General features: G+C 48.6%; 1 protein-coding gene across 4 annotated transcripts in view; it reads right to left on the bottom strand.

Moving 5' to 3' along the window:
• The window catches only part of plekha1b (pleckstrin homology domain containing, family A (phosphoinositide binding specific) member 1b), a 31848-nt gene extending 9608 nt beyond the window's left edge, over window positions 1–22240 (bottom strand). For all 4 annotated transcript variants that reach the window (XM_061230738.1, XM_061230739.1, XM_061230740.1 and 1 more), the window contains exons 1-8: window positions 22136–22240; window positions 14563–14726; window positions 11534–11590; window positions 11310–11355; window positions 5584–5681; window positions 2501–2623; window positions 1387–1527; window positions 1091–1159 (exon numbers count right to left, since the gene is read on the bottom strand). In XM_061230738.1, coding sequence (XP_061086722.1) covers window positions 1091–1159; window positions 1387–1527; window positions 2501–2623; window positions 5584–5681; window positions 11310–11355; window positions 11534–11590; window positions 14563–14703 — 675 coding nt within the window. In that variant the 5' untranslated portion in view covers window positions 14704–14726; window positions 22136–22240. The remainder of the gene's footprint in view (window positions 1–1090; window positions 1160–1386; window positions 1528–2500; window positions 2624–5583; window positions 5682–11309; window positions 11356–11533; window positions 11591–14562; window positions 14727–22135) is intronic.
• Between the last annotated feature and the right edge of the window lie 309 nt (window positions 22241–22549).

The raw sequence follows: 22549 nt of genomic DNA, 5'->3' as shown, positions 1-22549 counted from the left end.
TACGACGCTGGCTCTGTGACAGTCCTAATGGATGTGAGGTAAAGGATGGAACGGCGCAAGCAGGAGTCCTCCAGCGCTATTTTGGCGGCACACAGAACAGAGGCAGCCCTTTCTGAATGCACCAAGGTATACGATAGCACACCAGCAGTCGAGTGTGCAGAGATCCTAAACGAACTTACACTTCTCTAAAGCCTGTTCAGACAGGTTTTCCCATACCCAAGATCACTCGAATGCAGGAGGCAACCCTGAATGGTAAATGGACTGCATTGAATATATAGCGCTTTTATCCAAAGCGCTCGAGAATTAATGCCTCTCATTCACGCATTCGCACACACTCGCACACCAACGGCAATAGGCTGCCATGTAAGGCACCGACCAGCTCGTGGGGGTTCAGCTATTGGGGGTTAGGCGTCTTGCACAGGGACACTTCGACACACCCAGGGCAAGGGATCGAACCAGCGACGCTCTGAATGCCAGATGACCGCTCTTACCTCCCAAGCTAACGTCATCTCTCGCTCACTAAGAGACTCCCTCTACAGTCAGTGGCAGTAACAACATTTGACCACTTGAGGGCAAATAGCTGTATAAAGTAATAGCGACTCAGACAGTTTCCCGCGTAGTTGTTGTTTTTCTCTGGAATACAACCAAAAAGGGGGGGGGGGGGCGGTGAGCTGATGGATACCCGATTTCAGAAACCACAGTCTGTCTCGAGCTCCCAGAGTGGAGGAGAGAGCGGTTGTGGGTAGACGAACAGTAAAAAAAAAAAAATCAAGGTTTGCAAAAACAATATTTGGGAGGCTTGCCAGCAACCACAAGTGAGTACACAACGCACAGCCCTGAATCTCTTATCGGATGGGTCCAGAGAGAGGGGGGTGGATGGCGGTGGGGGGTGTCTGAGACTCTGAAGTGTGACATTAAGAGACCAAACGCCCTTTTGTACCAAGTGAACTGGATGAAAGGAACTCCGAGGTATTAAAACAAAGTCCCCTTTCACACGGCTAACGGCAAACGCGCTACTGCAGTTGCCGCCTCCAAAAACGATGGCTTCAGGGTGCTGGGGTTTCGTTCTTCAAGCAAATACAATACTCACCAGGTCAGACTTGAAGTAGCTCACTGAATTTTCATCTAAAAGGAAATATCTTCGTTTCCAATTTTTCATCTGGGAATGAAACAAAAAATAAAAAGTTTAGAGGCAAACCAAGCACCTAAGGCGATTTCAAACCTGTCACAAGAGTGTAGCTTGGAGCAGCCCTACTGCCTATTCAGAACACCCACTCAAATCGACAGCCTGGCTAATGAGCTGTTCATCTGTTGCTGCAGACAGGAAGTGCCCCCGAACTGCCCCAGAGGTGCCTCCTCACACACCCCCACCCACCCGGTACTTACCACGGCCCCCTGCTTGACGCAATACCCGGCCTTGATCACCGCCTGGTCCTGCATGGACCGTGCCATGAAGTAGGGCATCTGGCTGTGGGCCCTCTTCAGCCCCCCGCGGTCCGCCCCGCCGTTTTGCCCGTCGCCCCCTTCCTGCCGGGGAGGGTAAGGACAAAACGGGCCGTTCAAGAGCGGCAATAAGAGCATAAAATGAGGTTTAAAAAAAGGAATTCTGCCTTTTGATTAGCTGTGCCACAAAGGTCATGTGTCGACAGATGTCAGTCAGCTGGAAGAGGGGGGAGGGGGTCATATATTCCCAGGGTGGCTACAAGGACAGTGAAAGGGATTGGTAATGGTCAAATCGATGAATTTAGAGCAGCCAGGGGAATCACAGGATGTGGGGCTTCCTCTAGACCAGTGGTGCCAAACCTCTCCCTCTCAAGCACATCTTGGGCGGCCTGCAGCATAGTGGTTAAGGTAGATGACTGAGACACGCAAGGTCGGTGGTTCGATGCCCAATGTAGCCACAATTGAGCAAGGCTCTTAACCCAGCATTGCTCCAGGGGAGGACTGTCTCCTGCTTAGTCTAATCAATTGTACGTCGCTCTGGATAAGAGTGTCTGCCAAATGCCATTAATGTAATGTAATCTGACGCAATTAATCAAGCCCTTAACTAGTTACATTACATTACAGTTGGTTAGCTCACACTTTTATCCAAAGCGACTCAGTCGATTTGACTGAGCAGGGGCCAATCGCCCCTGGAGCAGTGTGGGGTTAGGGGCCTTGCTCAAGGGCCCACAGCTGCACCGATCTTATTATGGTTACACTGGGGCTTGACGCACCAACCATCTGGATCCCAGTCAAGCAACTTAGCCAGTAGACTACAGGTTGTCCCTATTTCTGTCAGGTGTGGTTGTGATGGAACACATGAAATAACTGGATGTGGTACCCCAGGAGAGCTACGGGTACCACTGCCCCAGCCTCAATCGAGGCCGCAACCTGCTCTCCCGCATGTCATGTAGGATGATAAACAGACTTTTCCACAGTTGGGCCACAGCTCTGACTACCCAGCCCCGTCCGGGAGGGGAGTCTCCGACGCTCAAAGCCGCGCTGATCGGTTGTTTACCTGCGTCGGGGTGATGATGGGAACTCCCCCGATGATCTCAGTCCTGTATGAGACCTGTTTCTTGGCACCCAGCACATCGGGCAGGTTTTCGGCACTGTGCTGCACGTCACCCGATTTTGGCACCTGCGAAAGCCGGAGCACACCCTTTAACACGCTGAGCTGGTTGGTCGTGGTCAAGTGTAAACACGATTTCTAAGCAACGTAAAACACGAACAATAACATCAACAGGCTTGGAATTGCATTAGAAAAGACATGGGTGAGGGTTTGGGTGTGGGGGGTTGGGGTTGGACCGCACAGAAATAAGGGCAGACAGAAACACCCTTCCTAAGAAAAGGCTCAACTTTTCCCCAAACATGGAAAACTATGAGGAAAATGTGGGGAATCTGAAGCACTGAGCGTTAGCGGGTCTCCAGGGAGGGCTGGCTGGATAACAGACACTCTCCATTTCTTACAACCACCACCGCAGCTACACTCCGCTGCACCTGCAGGAACGGCAGGGCATGACCGGGCAGGGGTGGGGTATGCGGGCTTAAAGATATGGGGGCAGTGCAGTCCGTGTTAGCGTATGCACTCAGTGTTAGCGCACACACACTCAGTGTTAGCGCTCACCCTTTGTTAACATGCACACTCCGTGTTAGTGCACACTCTCCTTGTTAGCACGCACACGCCTTGTTAGCACACACACTCCTTATTAGCGTTCACCTTTTGTTAGCACACACCCTTTGTTAGTGCACGCACACTCCTTGTTAGCACATACATTCCTTGTTAGCACACTCTCTGTGTGAGACCACACTCCGGGGCGAGCGCCCAATTGGTGTGGTCGGTAAATGAGCGTCCTGTCCCGCAGGGCGCTATCTGAGCGCGCCCAGGGGACTCATCGCCCACGCCAACGCTGGGAGAGGGGGGCTGGTCCACTGCAGCTGTGAGGGGGTGGGGGGGGTGGGGTGTCATTGGCGTCTCTGGTCCCCGCCCGCTGGCCGTCACGCTAAGGGGAGAAACTGCACAGCGCAGCGTGAGTCATCGTCTGACTCAAAGATCTGAACCATCGGGGAAACCACACTGATTCTGAGAAACGCAAACAAAGAAGAACAAGTGGGCCTGGCCGTTTTCTCTGAGCATAGCATATGGGAAGAATCGACAGAAGAGAGTAGTGGACAGGAGGAAACTGGGAGTCCTCCAGCTCTTAAAACGCGTAAGACACCGATCCTTCACAAGGCACACGGGATTTGTCAAAGCTGATCCCTGCAGATAAATGAAGAACAACCCGCCGCAGAGGTCAAAACAATGCAAGTGGCCCTTGGAAGGCATTTTTGATGTTATTGCTTAAGATGCAGGGTGTGTTCAGAAGTGTCGAGTGATTCAGGATTCCCCAGAAGAGTCCACACCCAAGCAAACACATTCACTGACCCCTGACCGTATAGGGCCACAGAGAGTGTGCGCTAACACAGAGCATGCGCTAACACACAATGCATGCAAATACACAGTGTGCACTAACACAGAGAGTGTGCTAACACAATGCGTGAGAATATGCAGTGTGCACTAACACACAGAGTGCGCTAACACACGGTGAATGCTAACACTGAGTGTCAACACTGAGTGTTCTCTGCTGCAGAGCCACAGTGCTGCAATAAGGAAATTCCTCCCTCAGGTTTGGGCGGGGCAGGGAATTGTGCAAGGCTAACAGGCTAACAGAGATGCTGATACGAGAGAGAGTGCGAGCGAGAGCGAGAGAGAGAGAGAGAGAGAGAGAGAGAGAGAGAGAGAGAGAGAAAAAGAAAGAGATAGAGAGAACATTATTTGGAACACTGGAAGCAAACGACAAAACTGCTAAACTAGATTGTTATAATATGCTAAAAATAAATGACAAATTGGCAGAACATCTCTCCACTGTCAGAGATCTGAAGCGGAGACAGATTCTTACCAAAGACAGACTAAGTACAGTCTGGCCATTGAAACAGGAAGACACAAACAAACCTGGCGCCCCAAAGAGGAGAGGATATGTGATCAGTGTGAAACAGGTACAGATAAGGCTGAGACAGAAATACACTTCCTTCTACACTGCAATAAATATACTGAAATTCACAAAACCCGACACACAACTGCAATGACTGTCAACATCTGAACTGTTTCATATTGTATGTCATATAGTATACATATGGTAGTATGTGTATGTTGTTGTTTATGTTGCATATGTGTATAATATGCACATATTAGTTAGGTTGTAGATGTTTTTACCATTGTTCTTTGTAACATTTGCTTTGGCAACACAATGCATGCCATGTCAATAAGGCACCTTGAAATTAAAAAATAAATACATTCAGAGAGAGAGAAAGAGAGAGAGCGAGGGAGAGGGAGACAGAGACAGAAAGAAAGGGAGACAGAGAGAGAAAGAGAGCAGCACAGCCCTTTTAAAAACGATGAGCTCCTTTTGAATACCGGCCAGCTGACAAAACAGTTCAAGCGTCCATTGTGCCTGCAGCTATTAATAGGCCGGAGGACGTCAATGCGGCGCATTAGTGTCCTGGTCGTCTCTGAATGTGGGAGAGTGACAGGGGCCCGAGAGCTGACTGTGCCCTGTGCCCCAGAGCCTGGGGGCCACATTCCCCACCCCGCCCATCGATGCCTCCCCCTACCCCCCTACACAACCACAGGGGTCAATTACACGGGTCACTCAGAGAAGCACTCGGTCGGCACGGCGACATCAGAGTCGCTGGGCGGTTTGGAGCCGGCTTCCGGCACCGAGAGAGCCGACCCTGAACCAGTTTCCACCTTCAGCATGAAAACTGCTGGGATTAGGTGCAGAGGTGAGGAAACTGGTCGTGGGTTTCAGGAAGTGGCTGTACGGAGAGAAAAGACATGACACTGCCACAGACAGCAGCCAGCACTTCAGTCACAGAAGCACTGCTCATGACGGACAGCCTGTCGGGGAGGACAGCCATCGTTCACAGACCCGAAGCCTGCGTCTGCCGAGGCCAGCTCCGACTTTCCGGTCCGAGGCAGACGCTCGGTCGCTCACTCAGTCCCAGGTGTGAGGTCTGACAGCTGGGGAGGGGAAGGGGCAGGGGTGGGGGGGGGAAACTCACTGTGATTTTCGTGGCGTTGTTGAGGACGTTCACCCACTCCACCAGGTCCTGTTGATCATTAGCCTGCAGGAAGAACTTCCTCATACCGGCGTTGATGACTGCGGAGAGACAGAGAGGGAAGCGCAAGGAAATCAACCCACCACGTGACAGCTCGTCGTTAGGGGGAGTTTGCTTAAAGAAAGTTAAGTGTCCAGACTGTTCGGGGACCGGGGAGGAAAAGCGCTAAAGTGATTTAGCCTATTAGCGCTGCTGGTTAGTGATTAGCCTGTCTACAGGGAGGGCTAATGGACGTGATGTAGCACAGCGCTAGGAGACGGCGGGAGCCATTCGTGTTCGACGACGGCGCACTCCAAAAGGGACTAAAAGGAGGAAAAAAAGAGAGGGAAGTGGGAGACGCATAGAGAGGAGAGATAAGAGGGAGAGGGAGAAGTGAGAGAAAAAGAGAAAATAAAAGTTGACAGAGCAGAAGTTGGAGGAGAAATGGAACACACACAGTATCTTCTGTATTTCAACCGCCTTTCCCCCCCCCCCCCCTACACACAGACTGAGTTGTGCTCATCACACTTTCAGGCGAGTTAGCTGAGGCCAGCGTACTTTCACACGCTGCCTCCTATCCCCCTGCAAGAATGCAGCGCCCAATAACGAACAGTAGCTAATCGCCTCAATCAGCTCAAGCTAATCTTTCAGCCTGAAAAAAACACCCAAACTATAGTTAACAGTCATGATCCAGGGCAGGGTGCAACATGAAAATAGCTGCTAATTGCTACTCTGTTGAGAAGGTTACTATAAGAAAGCTGCCACTTTTCAAGTACAAAGTCCATGAAGAAAAATGGGAGCTTTCTTAGAACAGGCTCCTCAACAGAGCAGCATTTAACTGCCATTTCCATGTAGATGCACTGTATTTGGGCAGGACAGGGTGCTACATAAACATAGCAGATAAATGCTATTTCTACGTAGCATTTAGCGGCTAAGTGCTACTCTGTTGAGAACCTTCCAATCGGAAAAGCTGCCACTTTTCAAACATGAGGTTCATAAAGGAAAACCAGGCCGTCCGTGTGGTAAAAGGGGGGTAAGCGCTCCGAGTCGGACGCCGAGAGCGAGAGTGCATTACACCTCCCACAAGGGCCGATTACAGCAAATGAAATTACCGCCGCTCGGGCGCGAACGAGACCCCGGCGATATTACATTACTTTAATATTCAGCCATTAACTCAGAATTTACTTCGGCGGGGAAGCCGTCTCAGGAGCCCGAGTGTTAAAAAAAAAAACCCATGGAGACGTGTGCGACGTGCCCGAACGCTTGCGGTTTAACCAGCAGTTTATCGCGGGCGTTCACAAAAGGGCGCCGACGCTGCTCCCTCTGCAGGGAGTCGCGCTTCGCGCCGAACAAACTGCCGTTCCGCACTGTGCTTTGTGGAGAAAAGAGGCGCTCAATCAACCAAATATTTGCCCTCGACACTCGCAGAATATTTGAGCGACTAATTCTTTTGAGTGCGCATCGCTACTGGAGCGATGCTGTCAAAGGAACAGGCTCCCCTCTCTTTGTCGCTCTCTCTCTCTCTCTCTCGCTCTCTCGTGTCACCCGGAGCATGCCCAGATTCCCGGCACACAATGCCTGTATTCTTCCTCAGTGCGGACTGACACGTGCGCACCCATCCCCCACTGCTGCTGCCCTGTGCTGGCCCTGCACCCAGCACCCTCTCTGGGCTGTGTGTGTGTGTGTGAGGAGCATAAGTGTGCACGTGCGTGTGTGTGTGTGTGTGTGTGTGAGGAGGGCGCGCGTGTGTGTGCGTGTGTGTGCGTGTGTGTGTGTGCGCATGTGTGTGAGGTGCATGTATGTGCACGTGCGTGTGTGTGTGTGTGTGTGTGTGTGTGGAGCGCACATGTGTGTGTGCATGTGTGTGTGTGCATGTGTGTGAGGTGCATGTATGTGCACGTGTGTGTGTGAGGTGCGTGTGTATGTGTCTGTGTGCATGTGAGGTGTGTGTCAATGTATGTGTGAGGTGCAACATGTCTGTGTGCATGTGAGGTGTGTGTGTGTGTGTGTGTGTGTGTGTGTGTGTGTGTGTGTGTGTGTGTGTGCGTGTGTGTGTGAGTGTGAGAGAGAGTGTGTATGTGAGTGGATGCTCTCTCCCACATCTCCCAAAGAGAGGACAGCCTATCACTGTAGATCTGAAATAAGCCATCTATCAAAGACTGATAACATCCAAAAGCGAGGCTGAGCCAGCTCTCACTCTAACAACTCACTAATGAACTTGGACAGGGAGGGCCTTCAACTTCCCTCCCTTCACTCCACTGAGAGTTCCTCTGCCGTTTCCTTGGGACAGACACCAAGGAAAACATCCTGTGTTTGAAGAGCGAAAAATCTCTTGCTTAAAAGCGTACACTGGGTCTCCCGCAGGGGGTCGGAGGGACTCCTAAAAGGCACGGGGAGCCTGACTCACGGCAGGAAGCCGATCCACAGATTCTACCACTGCCTCTCGTGTCTGCTCCGCCACGGGGGGGGGGGGGGGGGCGCCCTCAGACCCACCCCTGACCCTGGACCCGCTCTCTGACCGATGAGACATCCATTAACGGCCTTCATTACGGTAAAAGCCCCGCGAGCAGGAAAACTTCCCATGGATGATGCATGTTCTACAGAAAAACAGTGGTTACAGAGGGGGGGGGGGTTATGGGGGAGAAACTGAGAGACAAAGAGGAGGAGAAGAGAGAGGGAAGGGGAGAGCAGAGAGCAGAGAGGCAGCGGAGAGCAGAAGAGAGGGAGAGACTTTTGCATTTCGGTACTAGTCCAGGACTTTTGTAATTGTGTCTGAACTGTAGTTCCTCACCTTAGTACTTACAGACTTGGCCTTTCTACCTTGTGTACGAACCTCATGTTCATCGCTTTACAACCGATCCTATGTGGACCGTACCTCATGCGACCTGTTCTGTAGTTTGTTCCATGACCTTGGTATGCAACTTTTTGTACATCGCTTTGGATCAAACCGTCTGCTAAATAAAATGTAATGTCATGTAATGAGACATAGGAGAGGGGAGTGGGTTGCGAGTACAGTAGGTAAAACTCGTAAAACGGGACATGCGATTCGGGAACTAAAAATAACCCGGGTTTTGCATCGGGGTTCCGACCAGGACGCCAGCATCCTGTCGGGGGGCGGGAGGCTGGGGTCGACCGCGGCCTGTCGGTAGCAGGTCACCCTCCCGCTTCCTGGCATTGAGCACGGGAGCAGCGACGCTAAGGGACAAAGGGCCTCCAGGACCACGTCGGGGTCGGACAGGAAGCTGTCACGCACGGGCCCTGGCGACAGAGCCGGGGCTTCTGGAAGTACGCCGGCCTGATCTTCAGCTGGGCTTGGACAGGACCAGCTGCGCTCAAACCAGGACCAGTGTAATAATAATAACAATGATAATAATAATAATGACCTGTCAATTAGCTGACGTTTTTATCCAAAGCTTACAGTTGATTAGACTAAGCAGGGGCCTGACAGCTGTGTGGATCTTATCGTGGCTACACCGAGGCTTGAACCACCGACCTTCAGGGTCACAGTCCTGTGCAGGCTGCCCATGTGAGCTCAAGCTCGGTGTCCTTCTGGAAATAGCTGAGGCAGAAGGGATGTTGCGATGAACCGGTTTCACTATTACCCCCGCTTAAAACACGTCACGGCTTCCAAACCGGATGACTTTTAAAAGCGAAGGTATCCAGCTACGGTATTCAGCACTGCGTTTGACATTGCCCTGTCAAAACTCCACGTGTGACTCACCAGTGATTCACTCCCTTTGTGTGCATGGTGTGCCTGGCGAGATGTGTGTGCGCGTGCCAAAGACAGTGACTGTGGCGAATGTGAGGCAAGTCATAGTGGAACAGTCGTCCGTGCGGGTTTACGTTTGTTTTAATTTCGCAGCGATAGGTCATCACTAAAATTGACCTTTTCCCCCACCTTATTTATCAGTATACATCAGTTTTCAGTATACAGTCAGTTTACCTTTTTAAGTATGGTGTGACAAATACAAAAAATATGTTTTTTCCCCCTCCACAGAGTCACATAATAAATTACCCAGTAATATTCGTAATACTATTTCCAAAAAGCATACCGTCAAAATCTCATAACACCACATCCCCAGTGCTCAGTTGAGCAACATGGACTGCACTGACCTTGAAAGGGGGATTCTAATGCGGTCGATTCCCCTGCACAAGGTGGATAAATGATATAAAGCAGAGACACACTGCAAAGTCCAGGCCACTGTAGAGAGCTTAGAGAGTGCACATCCATCAGCTCCAGGGTTGCCAGGTCTAGCCCAAAACTGCAACCCACAGCAATTAAGTTTTTACCTAAGTCTAAGTCTAAGGGGGATTTTAAGACCAGGCTTGATACTGTGCTAGATACTATTTAGATTTAGCATTTATGCAAACTAAGCAGTTGGTACACTTTAGTTGTAGGGAAAGGCAAGCATTTCTGGGCTGAATGGCTTGTTCTCACCATTATGTTACGCTATGTTCCGTTACGTTAAGTCAAAAAAGCAACCGCGATCAGCTCTGAGCCTGCACCATCCTCCCTGAGGACCAAGCGGAGGTAAAAAGTCTCTCTCGACCAGCCACCTGCTTCCTCCCACGCTAACAGACAATCCCTGCAAGCACACATATATCCCCCCCACATATATCAGCATGGCCCATGTGGGTTCTGGGACAGATAGCCGGTTTCGACACGGTGCAAACACAGGCTCACTGATCCTCACAGCTTTTCTTAATCCTTCCATCAAACGCGTCGCTCAAAGTTACGCCGCTTTCAACGTTTACCGAAGCGCGACGTCCGGAGTGGGCGAAACATCTGCACAGGACTTTGAAAAACCAGACTGTTCACCTACTTTCAGGGGCTCTGAGGAAAGAGGAAACGGCCAAACCGATAAGCAAAGGGTAACCGAAGAAGCCAAGCGAGACGGAGCACTGTAGTGATAAAACACTGAGGTATCAGACATTAACAGACGACAGGAGTCCACCGTAACCTTCTATAATTATTTGAAACATAAGGGTGAAAAACTCTCCCGCCTCCACGATACGAGATTCGGCACACCCATTTTCTCCAGGTCTCCTAATTTGAGCCGTTGAATAACAATCTTTAAAACCACACTCGTCCTTAGAGGAGGGTCGGCCATTTTAATTATTCAGAAACCTGTATTTCCTGCCTCATTCCGTCTCCATTAAAGTAGCACTTTGTGAAGCAGCCCATAAAAGCCCCGGCATGTCTGCTGCCGTCTCGTGGAGTCTCACACCTGCTTAACCTCGCAGTCCTGACTGAATTTAAAGGGCCACGCACATACAAAATCCTTACCCTTCGAACAGTAGCTTTTTCGAAATGCTTCAGTGCAGCAGTACTCCATTGTATTCAATTACCAGTAGTGATCGTCACATCAGCATTAAGAACATTCTAATCACATATTTGTGATATCGCACCTTAAAGCAGCTCTACTCAATTCCACGTCCTGTCCACGCAGTGTCTGCAGGCATTTGCTTCAACTGTGCCCTACACCACCTGATTACACCAATTTGCTTATTGTTTGAACCAAGCAGGTAAAATAATTAGTGAAATCGGGTGGTGTAGTGCACGGTCAGAGACACTGCAGCCCGCAGGACGTGGAGTTGAACAGCGCTGCCTTTAAGGGTTAATAGCAGTATCACATCATTGAGCCATGATCTGACATATCGGAATGAGCTGAACAATGTGGAAATCTTACCGAAGCAGAACTCCGCCTTTGGTCTCTGTTTGGTGGCATCGCTGACCTGAAAAGCAGGAGAAAGCGTTAAGCCAAAAATAAACATCCACAAAAAAAAACAAACAAAAAAAAAAAGAACACAGCTTGCAAATTCTTTCCGAAATGTAGACAAACAAGCTTTTTATGTCCGACTCGGGAGATTAACCACGGTAATTAAACCGAGGGCTCCCCGCCATGCCGCTGACCTTGGAAATGTAGGTGAGCTTGAGGGAGCCGACATTCTCCGCCCCTGCAGGAAGGTTCTGGAAGACAAAGAGAAAACAATCCTGAGGTCAGAGGTCACGGGAAGTTCAGCTTGCACAAACAAGGTCGCATTCAAGGACGTCCTTTTTAATCAAGTTCAGATGTCAGACAGCGAGTTGAGCGTTGTGGCGGACCTTCTGACTTTGGATGTCTTATTCTGCCACAGATTCCGAAAATGTCATCTTTGCTATTGACCAGATTGAAGCATTCAGTCGTAATGTCATTTTGTAGTAAAAGGCTCCAGTTTTGGTCTGGTGTCATATGGAGGGAAATGGGCGGGGGTTTATTGATAGTGAAATGCAAACGTTACAAGCAACAGTACGGCAGACAAATCAGGAACTGCTGCTATTGTGACTTCCACATAAGGACTGAAATGTCTGAAATGTGAAATGCGTTCATCTTTTAAAAGAAATTTGTGAACAAAAGATGTAGGTTCATTTCATTTAGAACTGCAGGATCAACAAATGCTTCACGGAGGCATTTTTGGAAAAAAATACTTCCAACGTGCAAAGTAATTCGCCGATTTATCACTTCACTCAGTTCCATTAAACTGTCAGTCCATCAAACCGTGTATACGCAGGAGCACAACATCAATTCTGAAACGCCAGGTCTGAGGGAGGGGGAGACTCGGGGCGGAAAGCTGGATCGGGCAGCGTGCCAGCGCTACCTGAGGTGAGTTTGAGGCGTTTCCCCGAGTCAGCAGTTTCCCAGCGCACCCACATGACGGCGGGCGAGGCCAGAACAGGCCTGCTTGTCCCTGTGCTGTCACACCGCCTGACGTCGCTAAACACAGCTTTCTTTACAAGCTAGCGGACGCGGCAACGGCTACGCATTAACTACCTGTGCCACTCCAGCAGGAAGGGACAAAGTTCCACGGGCAGGGTGTAAGGTAACAGATTATTAATATTAGAGCTGACTGAGAGAGACTCACACATTTGTATTTCTGTAGAATTTAAGGCCGTCAGAGAAAGGGAAGGGTATTATTGCCAGAAAAGATAAGACGAGGACATTTAAGACTATCAATAGAACAGTCTTTCTAGCGGGATTAATAAAAACAGGAAGAAAGCACATATCTCCCCGCACAATTGTCAGGCGGGTGAACACAAGTGTCTTTTTTGTTAGCGGCTGCTTGTTCATTTACAAGTGCATGTGAGATAGGTGGGTGTCATAAGGCAGGAGAGTGAGAGTTCTGGGACTGTAGTCTGCAGCACTAAATACACTGAAACACAAACCGCCATACACAGAAAGACACAGAAGCAAAAGCCGCCATTCTGGCTCAGATCAGAAATACAAAGAAACACAAGAGGCCATTCTGCCTTGGATTAGAAATACACAGAAACACAAGGCACCCATTCTGCCTCAGATTAGAATTACACGAAAACACAAGACACCATTCTGCCCTGGATTAGAAATAAACTGAGATACAAGCTTTCATTCTGGCTCAGATGAGAAATGCAGACAAACACAAACCGCCATTCTGGTTCAGATTTGAATGACGGGCACGCAGATCTCAGGAGTGGCACTGGAAATCTGATTTTATGTTAGGGGGAGAATGTGAACAGCACTCTCAAAAAGTTTCAGCATGTCTTCGGAGACAGATAGGAGAGGTTACTCATTTAAAGTCTGGCATCACATTAATAAAAGATGCGCTGAACTATATCTCTGTTTGACCGCGAGTACCCTGTCCGAACATCTGCCACTGTTCTTTCAGACCCGGGGCAGGGATTCTCTGGTCCCAACATGGCACCTGCTCTGCTGGGTGAATGGCCACATGCACTGCCTCTACAAAGAGGCAGGCTACCCAGAGGTGGGTAACCACTTCAAGCACGATATTTTACGTTGTATTTCAGCTTTTGTCACTTGCAAATGTCGAGGGTGCTCGGACAGCGAGGGTGTGACCGAACATGCAAGCTTGTCAAACTCATGACTCATAAAGCATGGGTGTCAAACTCCAGGGTAATGCTGCTATTTTACAGATGGTTAATTACCCGGTATTTACTGGGTAAATACCGGGTACTTATTAGGCAACTATTTTGATTTCAGAAGTACTGTGAGACGGGCTGTAAAACATTTTACATAGTACTAGCATATGTTACTTACTGACTTCATTACCACTGAAATCAAAGTAGTTACCTAATAATTAAACAAGTAGCTGCGTATTTACCCAGCAAATACTAGGTCATTAACAGGCTGTAAAATAAAGCATTACCAACTCCAGTCTTGGAGAGCCACAATGGCTACTGGTTATTGGGGTTTTTTTAGCGATAGTCGTTGACTGGCTAATAGCTCACACAACTAGCTCAAGGTCTTCATTGATTACTGATTGAAAGGAAACCAAGGAAACAAATATCTACAGACACTGTGGGCCCTCCAGGACTGGAGCTTGGCACCCATGTTGTAGAGTCTGCACAGTACTGCAAGACCGAATTGGGGCTGGGCGGAGGGACCCAGAGAGACAGGGCAGCTGCGGTCGCATCAACACCGTAACCGAATTCTCTTCACTTCACCGACTTCACCGCAGCCCAGACCGACGCTGCCCGCCCACATGCTTTTGATTGGCAGGAGTGGTCAGATTGGTTTAGGCTTGAGGCTAATCACAAGACGGGCAAACGCCAGCTGTTACCGAATCGAGTGTCACATGCGTAGTCGTATCGATCAGAGTGCTCTGCGAACGCTTCTGATGCTGATCTCTGTACTGACGGCTCTGCTTCTGAATCAGCCTGGCATCATCCCTGTCGCTGACGCGTGTCGCAGAGCCCTCTACTTGAGGCCCAAAGGTTCAGTATCGGTTCCTCTTATTTACCATAATCTGCCATAAGTGCTCCTGTCGGCCACAGCGCTCCCTTGAGTTGGTTTACAGGGTAGGATTAACACAACGCATGCGGTTAACTGGGCGTGACTTCCGTGCTCCTGAACCCGATATCTGCCTGCAGGGGAGCTGGAGTTCACGGCGGCCATTTTGCAGCCCTACCTGCGGGTTGTCCATGTACCAGACCAGGCTGCCCTCCACGGTGTCCAGGATGAAGTAGCGGCGCAGGAACTTGCCGCTGCTCTCATTCTCCTCGATGTCCAGGAAGCCACAGATGCGGTTCTGCCGATCCACGTAAGGCATCTCCGGGCCTGCACATTCCACTGCTGCGGGCGGAGCCGGGTGGGAGAGGGAGAGAGGGAGAGAAAGACAGGGAACGTCAGGAAAAACGGGAGCGAGGCAGGAAGAGTCGAGACGAGACCGTGCGCGCTTCTGGCTCCCGCCAACGGAGAAGCTCTTCCTCCCGCTAAACTCCGCCCCCTTAACCGTGACTCAGGCTGCCACCCCGCCCCTCCCGCCAACTTTTCCCGCTAACATCTGGTGAACACTGCGCCGCCAGGGGACGGAAGCTCATTAGCTTCATCCACCGCGTCCGTAAGATGTGAATCACGCCCCTGCGAAACGGACAGACCTCTTTCAACATGACTAATCCAGGGAGGAAGTGCTCATTTCTCACACACGACACGGGCTTCTGCTCCACAGAAACTAAACACAAGGCTTAAGCCCTGCTCCAGGGAGAAGTGGCCCATACCTTAGTCCGTACAGATAGCCTAAACCCTAAAGGAATTCATTATAGTCACCACGATATGTGGAGCTCCCAATGGCAGGGGGTTAGCAAAGTCTTTATGTGAAATGTATAGCCTATTCTACAATGTCCCCTAGAGTCAGACTGAAAGACAAAATAGAGGGAGTGGGAGAGAGCAAGACAGAGCGAGAGAGACTGTCCCAAGGTCAGTTTAACAATATAAAATGAATCTGCCTTCCCATGTGACAGCGTGCCTCAGACTGGTTACACTTTTACCCTGATGAATACAAATGGCCTTCTTCTGCACCGTCACCGCCTATAATACCAGGAATCCAGAGCACGGAAGTAAAGAGGTGACACACCAGCTACAGAGGTCAGGGCACTAATACAAGGTTTCATTTTCGCGGAAAATAGGTCTAAGAAAATACAACAGGCCATGCATCATTCTATAGTTTTATTTAAATCCATTGCATGGACTTGGAAGCCAGTTAACAGCCACATGTATGAATTTACAGAAGTTTAGCTTCCCCCATCCACTTTTAATTCTCTGCTCACATTTTCACGCTTGAACAGCACAAAGGACAACTACTTAGAGGAGCAACAAAGTCAGTGATTGAGTCAGAGAGAGGGAACGTTCTCAGTGCCTCCTCCATTCACAGCAGATACTGAAGGCTGTGTCAGGGTAATGGCTGTCGGATGTGTTTTTCCACTTTCCCACGAAGCTGCACAAACCACTTTGATCTTCCTCTCTAAAGGCACTTGTCACTGAAGGCTCCCGAAGTACTGCGGTTTTTGTGGAGATGTCGACCCTCGAATACCCTCCCCGACACACGACTTGTGACAGGCGGGCCTGATGGGAAGCCTCGGGGCTGTGACGTGATCGCGACGCCCGCACAGCCTTCCGCCCGTGGGGGGGTGGGGGGGGGGGGGCATTGGGCATTGGGCAACCCCCCCTGATGAGAAATCACAAAGACAAAAATCTCGATTAATAAGCGATTCTTCTGAAACCGTTGCAGCGCTGCGAACAGAAAGAGGCACAAAGTGTCCCTTGTCTGAGACCGCATTCCCCCATCCCACGCGCGGTTCTAAAATACAGAGAAACGCCCCCCCCGCTCTTGCTCGCATCGAATGATAAGGTCAGAGTGTTTCTGCACAAGTGCGCTGTTGATAGGGTCGGCTGGAGAGACGCACAGACTGCCGGACTCAACAGGTCTCTGTGAGCCGCCCTGGGCTGCCCAACCCTGTCCAGATCTACCCATCAATCAATTTTATTGTCACGTCAAATAAATATCAAATATCATTCAGCGCAGAACAGTGCAGTATCCCATGTATAATAGAAAACATAAGAATAAGAACATAAGAATAATTATAGAGCAAATGTAAGAATGAAGTATCTACCATCCTGCTATCCTGTTTTCACTCCAACTCTGACAAAGCAATTTTCAAAGTAATTTATCAGCTAGACATCTTGTCGAACTGCTAATTAGCAGAATGAGGTGTGTCAAATTACAGTTTGAATGAAAACCTACAGCAGTGGTCACCAACCCTGTTCCTAGAGATCTACCGTCCTATAGGTTTTCATTGCGAACACAAGAGTCGCTCGCATGTGGCTACATGCAAACAGGCCCAGGGTGTTCCCATGGGGATGGGGCTCCTTCAGATGTCTTTTCCCATAGTCTGCACGCTATCAATCATTGAGCAATGTGCCATCCACCCCCCACTCCTCTCAGCGAACACTGCCCTGCGCTGCATTGACACGGTGGAGTCAAATCAAATCGAATCACATCAAAACGTGTAGCGCATTTCACTCACAATGATCACAACACTCTTCACAGAAAACCCTGTCCTAAACCCCCACAAGAGCCAGTCTGGGAAAGTGCCCATCGCGGGCCCTATCCTGGTTCCACACAGTAGCCGCCCCCGTGCCCGCTGCCCGAGCCAGCTGGCCTGGGGGCACAGAGGTGGGGGCCGCGGGTGAGGGGGTGGGGGGACTTTTCTCAAAACCAAAGAGGAAGAGAAACTGGGATGAGAGGCAGGCTTTCCGTGGTTCAGGACCGGAGAACCGTCGGTCGCAGGGACAAAGCCGCAAATATGTTGAGTGTGGAGTGGCTGAGCCTTTCGATCAATACCATCTTACCATACTCCACGGCACCTAGAGTAAGGTGTGGCTACTTCTCCCAAACATTGTAAAAATAATACTGTCTAATAAAGATGGTGACTCACTGGTGTGGAGCAACACTCGCGTATCATTCCACTGTCCTCTTCTTTCATGCAACCATCACCAACACATGACATCCAAACAGCTTGGTAGGTAATCAGTCACTGTGTAAAATACCTTTGGCATTGATTCATACACCCTGCAAGGCACTAAAAAATGTGGAGGAACACAATCCACAATGTGCTATGGCTTAAAAAAACCCAGAAGCACATGCTAATGCTTAGCTTGTTAGAAAGTTTCTCAATATTAATACAATTTTGGATGTTAAATACTCATGTAACAGCAGTAACTGCACAGCTTCTCAATTACTCACTCTCAAAAAGGAAAGCATTCGTTTTTTTGAAGTGATATTAAAGCAAACCTTAGCTGGACCTTCCTCATCCAATAACCTTTTTTAATCTGAAACGTATTTGATGGAAACTAAGCCTAAATGAAAGCTGCAGAGATTTGCAAGTGTTGGCTCAAAAGTGTTGGGGAATTTTCTATGGCAAGAAAATTTATTAAAAACACTCACTCTCATCTCTTATGTGCTGTCTTTTATACAAACATGTCAAAATACCCATGTGTGACCTCCTGGTGCAAATGTTCAAATAATTGAGAATGTGAATCCCTGCTGACTATCCACATGCCAGCTCAATTACCAGTAGCCCCTCCCACAGTAGCGCAGTAGGGCTTTGAGCCAGCAGCACAAAGGCTAGGACCGATATGACTGTACCCAAATCAGCGGGGCTGCGTGCAAAAGCAGATTTTCTTTCACCAAACCGCTGTACCCAGATCAGTATGGCTGTGTGCCTGCGGCCTGAACCTGTGTGGGCGCCGGTGTTCTCTCCTCTTCTGTGAAGCGGCTTTGTGCCGCCCACCCAGGCTTAAAGGAAACACTGCTTGTATCTGTTAAATTCTTAATAGAAAGAGGAAGATAGAGAGAAAGAGAGAGTCAGAGAGGGATGGAGAAAGACTGAGAAAGAGGCCCTCATTCCATTGGCCCCCCCATTCCCCGGGAGTGGCCTTAAGCTGGTTCTTGCGTCCCCTGCGTGTTTTCGACAGGCTCTGTATTGCATGCTGAAGCTAACTGGGCCTCAGACAAGCCTCATCAAGCTCTGCCTGGCCCTGGCCCCGCCCTCAAGCCTTCTCCCTTTCCCCTCCCTCTTTCTCCATGTCTGCAATGAAAGACTCATAGCTTCAGGCTCTGCTCAACTCTACCAAAGCAAAACCTTCAGGTTGACATTTTCTCTGTCAGGTTCTCAGTAAGCGAGTCTAAACATTCGATGGAAAAACATTTGATGGAAAGTTCAAGAATTATTATTGTCTGTTAACTTTTTGTTAAAGTTTTTTTTTTAAATGATATCGCAGATGCTCTGAACAGTTGGTGTGAGCTCAAGTGCAGCTTCATAAAAACACAATCAACCCACTCACATTTGTACTGTGGACAGCATTGTAATGCAATCTGAGGAAAAAAAATAGATGGGGTGAAATGAGCCATACTCGTAGGCTGGTCAGACGTGAAAGCTTTCGTAGATTACAGACGCAGTGCTTAGAGAAGGGGGGCAGCTCTACGGCAATGGGGCGAGAACATTCCGGACCGTCTTGTGCCCCCAACAGGCGAAAGAAACGAGCGGGTATAATGACCAGCCATGGGCAACCAGGCCCAATCAGCCAGCCTTCCGCAAACATCCGTAAACATTGACGATTGCCATGCAGCTCTTCCTGTGGCAAAACGGGAATCTCCATCTCGCGTTTGCGCTCCTTTGAATCATTTTCCTTCATCTGGCTCCTTTTTCCATTCTGTTCTTCGCCTCTCCAGTTCCACCTCCCTCACTCACACTTTCTCTCAGTCCCTACCCCTGACACACTCTGTCCTTTCTGTCTCTCAGTCCTATGACACTGTCTCTGTCACAGGAGTCCGTTCTCTCTCAGTCCTTGTCAGCTCTCTCTATGTGGCTTTTCTCTCTCTCTCTCTCTCTCTCTCTCTCTCTCTCTCGCTCTCGCTCTCTCGCTGCAGCTGTGGTACAGGCCTGGCCTCCTCAATCTCACGGCTGCCTGAACACACGTCCTCCGGGGAATACACTTTTTGTTTTCTTTTTTTCTTCCTCGTTTCATCAGAGGGGGAGAGAAACAAGAGTGGGCATAATGACCTTTCAGCCCTCTCAGCTGCGGGTAATCACAGCAATATGTATATACACACACACACGCGCGCACACACACACACACAGCAGGGCTTATCACCGATTCCTGGCGATGCATTACAAGAAGTCCCAGTATATAACGACGTCGAGGACAAAATAAGTAATTTGTTTGCTGTTTGCGACATCACCGGCTTCATTGAGTGGAACGTTTAAAGGGATTTCACAGACCAGCAAGCCGAGGTGACGTAACTACAAAGGATTGCAACAGCATTGGCATTAGACGGGCTCCACCGCCTCCCCTAGAGTACTTGTGTAGAACACTGATCCATTACGCGTGGGCTGCCACTGGCCTGTCTACACACATTACCCCCAAAAAAATCTGGTAATGCTCCCAAATCTGAGTTGCACCAGCCCCAGGCTCACACACCCGGAGCCTTAACAATTTCAAATAACCTCCCTCACCTGATGTCTCCCCGAACTCAGTGGCTGCATTGCAAAACTACACACATAAACAAGCCATCATGTGACCCCCCAGGGTGTAACCTCCACCTAAGGTGGTGTGGAAACAGCTTCTCAGTGCCTTTTTGCATCAGTATTTCCAGCAAAACCAGCTGAGGGCTTGGTGTCTCCGACACCAGCCACACTCCCAGGTTTGAACAATCATCTCCTCAGCAATACAGACCGTCTATGAATAATAAAGATCCATTTAGAAAGCAGCCCTTGCCGGAGGACAGAAAGCACTCAGTCAGACGCAATGCTTCTCCATTCAGAATCTTCAATGCCTACAGCACCACCCAAGCTTAAATGAGGCTTGCAGGCATCCACGGTGTGGGAAAATATGTGAATTATCTACCATTATTAAACGATATTACTTGCGAGGAAGAACCGCTGCAGGGATCCCCCATTTGCGCAGCAAGTAGAAGCACAGGTTTCTGAAGACCAGAAATGTTGTGACGACGAGCAGTCAATGATTTTTCTCAGCATTACCATATCAGATAGGGCCTGCCAACAATGGTGGGAGGGAGACCTTGCAACCAACAAGTGGTGGTTTTGGTTTTGTAGCTATATGTTTCAAAGATAACCTTGTCAAACAGGTCAGGTCCATATAGAAGACAAGAGTAAGTATTCCAAGTATTCATTTGCAAATGAATGGGGTCAGTCATTCCCTCCCTAATAACACCACCCAAACAGGGTACAACGTTCCTGACCACCAACAGAGGACTTAAGGCAAGTGTGCTGTTCTTAACTAAGGCCCGTTTTGTAATTCAGCCTGAAACATTATTGGTTACTTTTGGTCATTAAGGTCCATGATCCACTGATCAATTCAATGGTCCTAATGCCTAATTGTGTAAGCACCAATGCCTGCCTGCTATTTCTTGTACTTCTCTGTCAACTGTAATTAGCAAAACAGATTTACTTTATACTTACAGTGATTTTAATAGGTAAAATGCCATGGGTCTGTGGCCGAAAAATATGTAAGGTTGCACCTGCTAAAGATTACTCTCGTTGGCTATACCATAAGCCTCGATCATAAGCATGCTGACACGGTCAACAGAACAACCTCAAAGGACACTTGAGAAACTATGACTGAATTATTTACTCTAAACTAAATAGGGGAAGATACGGGTGCCATTTTAAACCCGTCAAGAAAATCCACTTCTTACCCAACAAATGGCCAAAGGCAAAAACCTGTACTGTGTTACATTTGAGGTGATCAATGAAGAATCTGAAGAAAAATGACAGGAATTGTGGAGGAACAAAATAGGTTTGTGGCAAGTCACCAATGTTCTGGCTGCGAGTAAACCATCCATGTAATGCGAATATCCAGGCGAACAACCATGCATAAGCTATCTTAATTAACTTTAACGTCTAAGTTACCAAGCTCGCTTATCTTACATCAGGAACACATTTACATACAGTACCTGTGCTATGCATCCCTCGTGAAAATTCCCAATAAGCGGGTACAGACCTGCAAAAACTTCATTCAATGGATAACCAACTTAGCCAGTCAGCGCACTTGTTTTTCAAATAGTCCAGCCGACTCAAATAATATCACAAACTCGCTATTACTAACCTTGCTAACGTTTGCTGGGTAGCTACGTGTATTTTTGATGAATGGTAATACAAAGAAAGTTAAACGTATTTCACAAAGAAATTCGAATTATGTGACATCGATAACTTCATAGCAAACAGTAGAACAAGATCACCAACTAGAGTTGATAAATATAGCCCAACGCTTTTCAGCGATTTAGCGAATGCTATATTACTTGATCCATTCTAGTTAAAGTTAATTAGCTACTCAAGCTGGTTAAGTGAATTTATATAAATAACGTGCACTGGGCCTTTAAATCACCGAGAACCCTTTTGACAGCATTCCTGTCCGTTTCATACCGAGTCTCATCACAGATCGCTAACTTACAGCTAAGTTAGCAAGCTACACTGTACGATCGTCAATTACATCAGTGTGTGGCATATCTGGCTGGCATTCTTCTAGTTAGCTAGTTAGACATATTGGCTATCCAGGCATTAGCAAATCAGCAAGCTAAGGTCAGCTAACTCTCAGACAATTTCACCAGCCTACTCAAAACACATTCATCGATATGTTCAGTATACTGTAAGGCAGCTTTCCCACGTACTGCATAAACTTACTCAGTTAAGTTCAGAAAAGCTTGATAGCAGCGCACGCAATCCACCTCATGTCCAGTGTCCCGTACTTCAGCCCATCTCCGCTTGATTCCCTACCTATCCTAACATTCTAGGGTGGGGGATGAAGGGGGCGGTGGGCGTGGAGTGGAAAGGGATTTTTTTTTTTTTGAGGAAATGATATCGCAAAGGACGATGGTACACGTAGTATTAATTTAGCATACCGCCTCATGATGTCTCGCATTAACTTACATTTTGGGATGATTTAACAAAACCTTAATGACCTAATAGGACTGACCAAATGATAAACTATGATTTATCATCAAATCAACTTTGTGATATGTGGACAGCAGTGTAGTATAATGGTTTGGGAATTCAACGTGTAACTGAAAGGTTGCAGGGTTGATTACCAACTAGAAC

Source organism: Conger conger, chromosome 2 (genome assembly GCF_963514075.1).
Source record: "Conger conger chromosome 2, fConCon1.1, whole genome shotgun sequence".
Lineage (NCBI taxonomy): Eukaryota > Metazoa > Chordata > Actinopteri > Anguilliformes > Congridae > Conger > Conger conger.
This window is presented reverse-complemented; position numbering and strand designations above follow the sequence as displayed.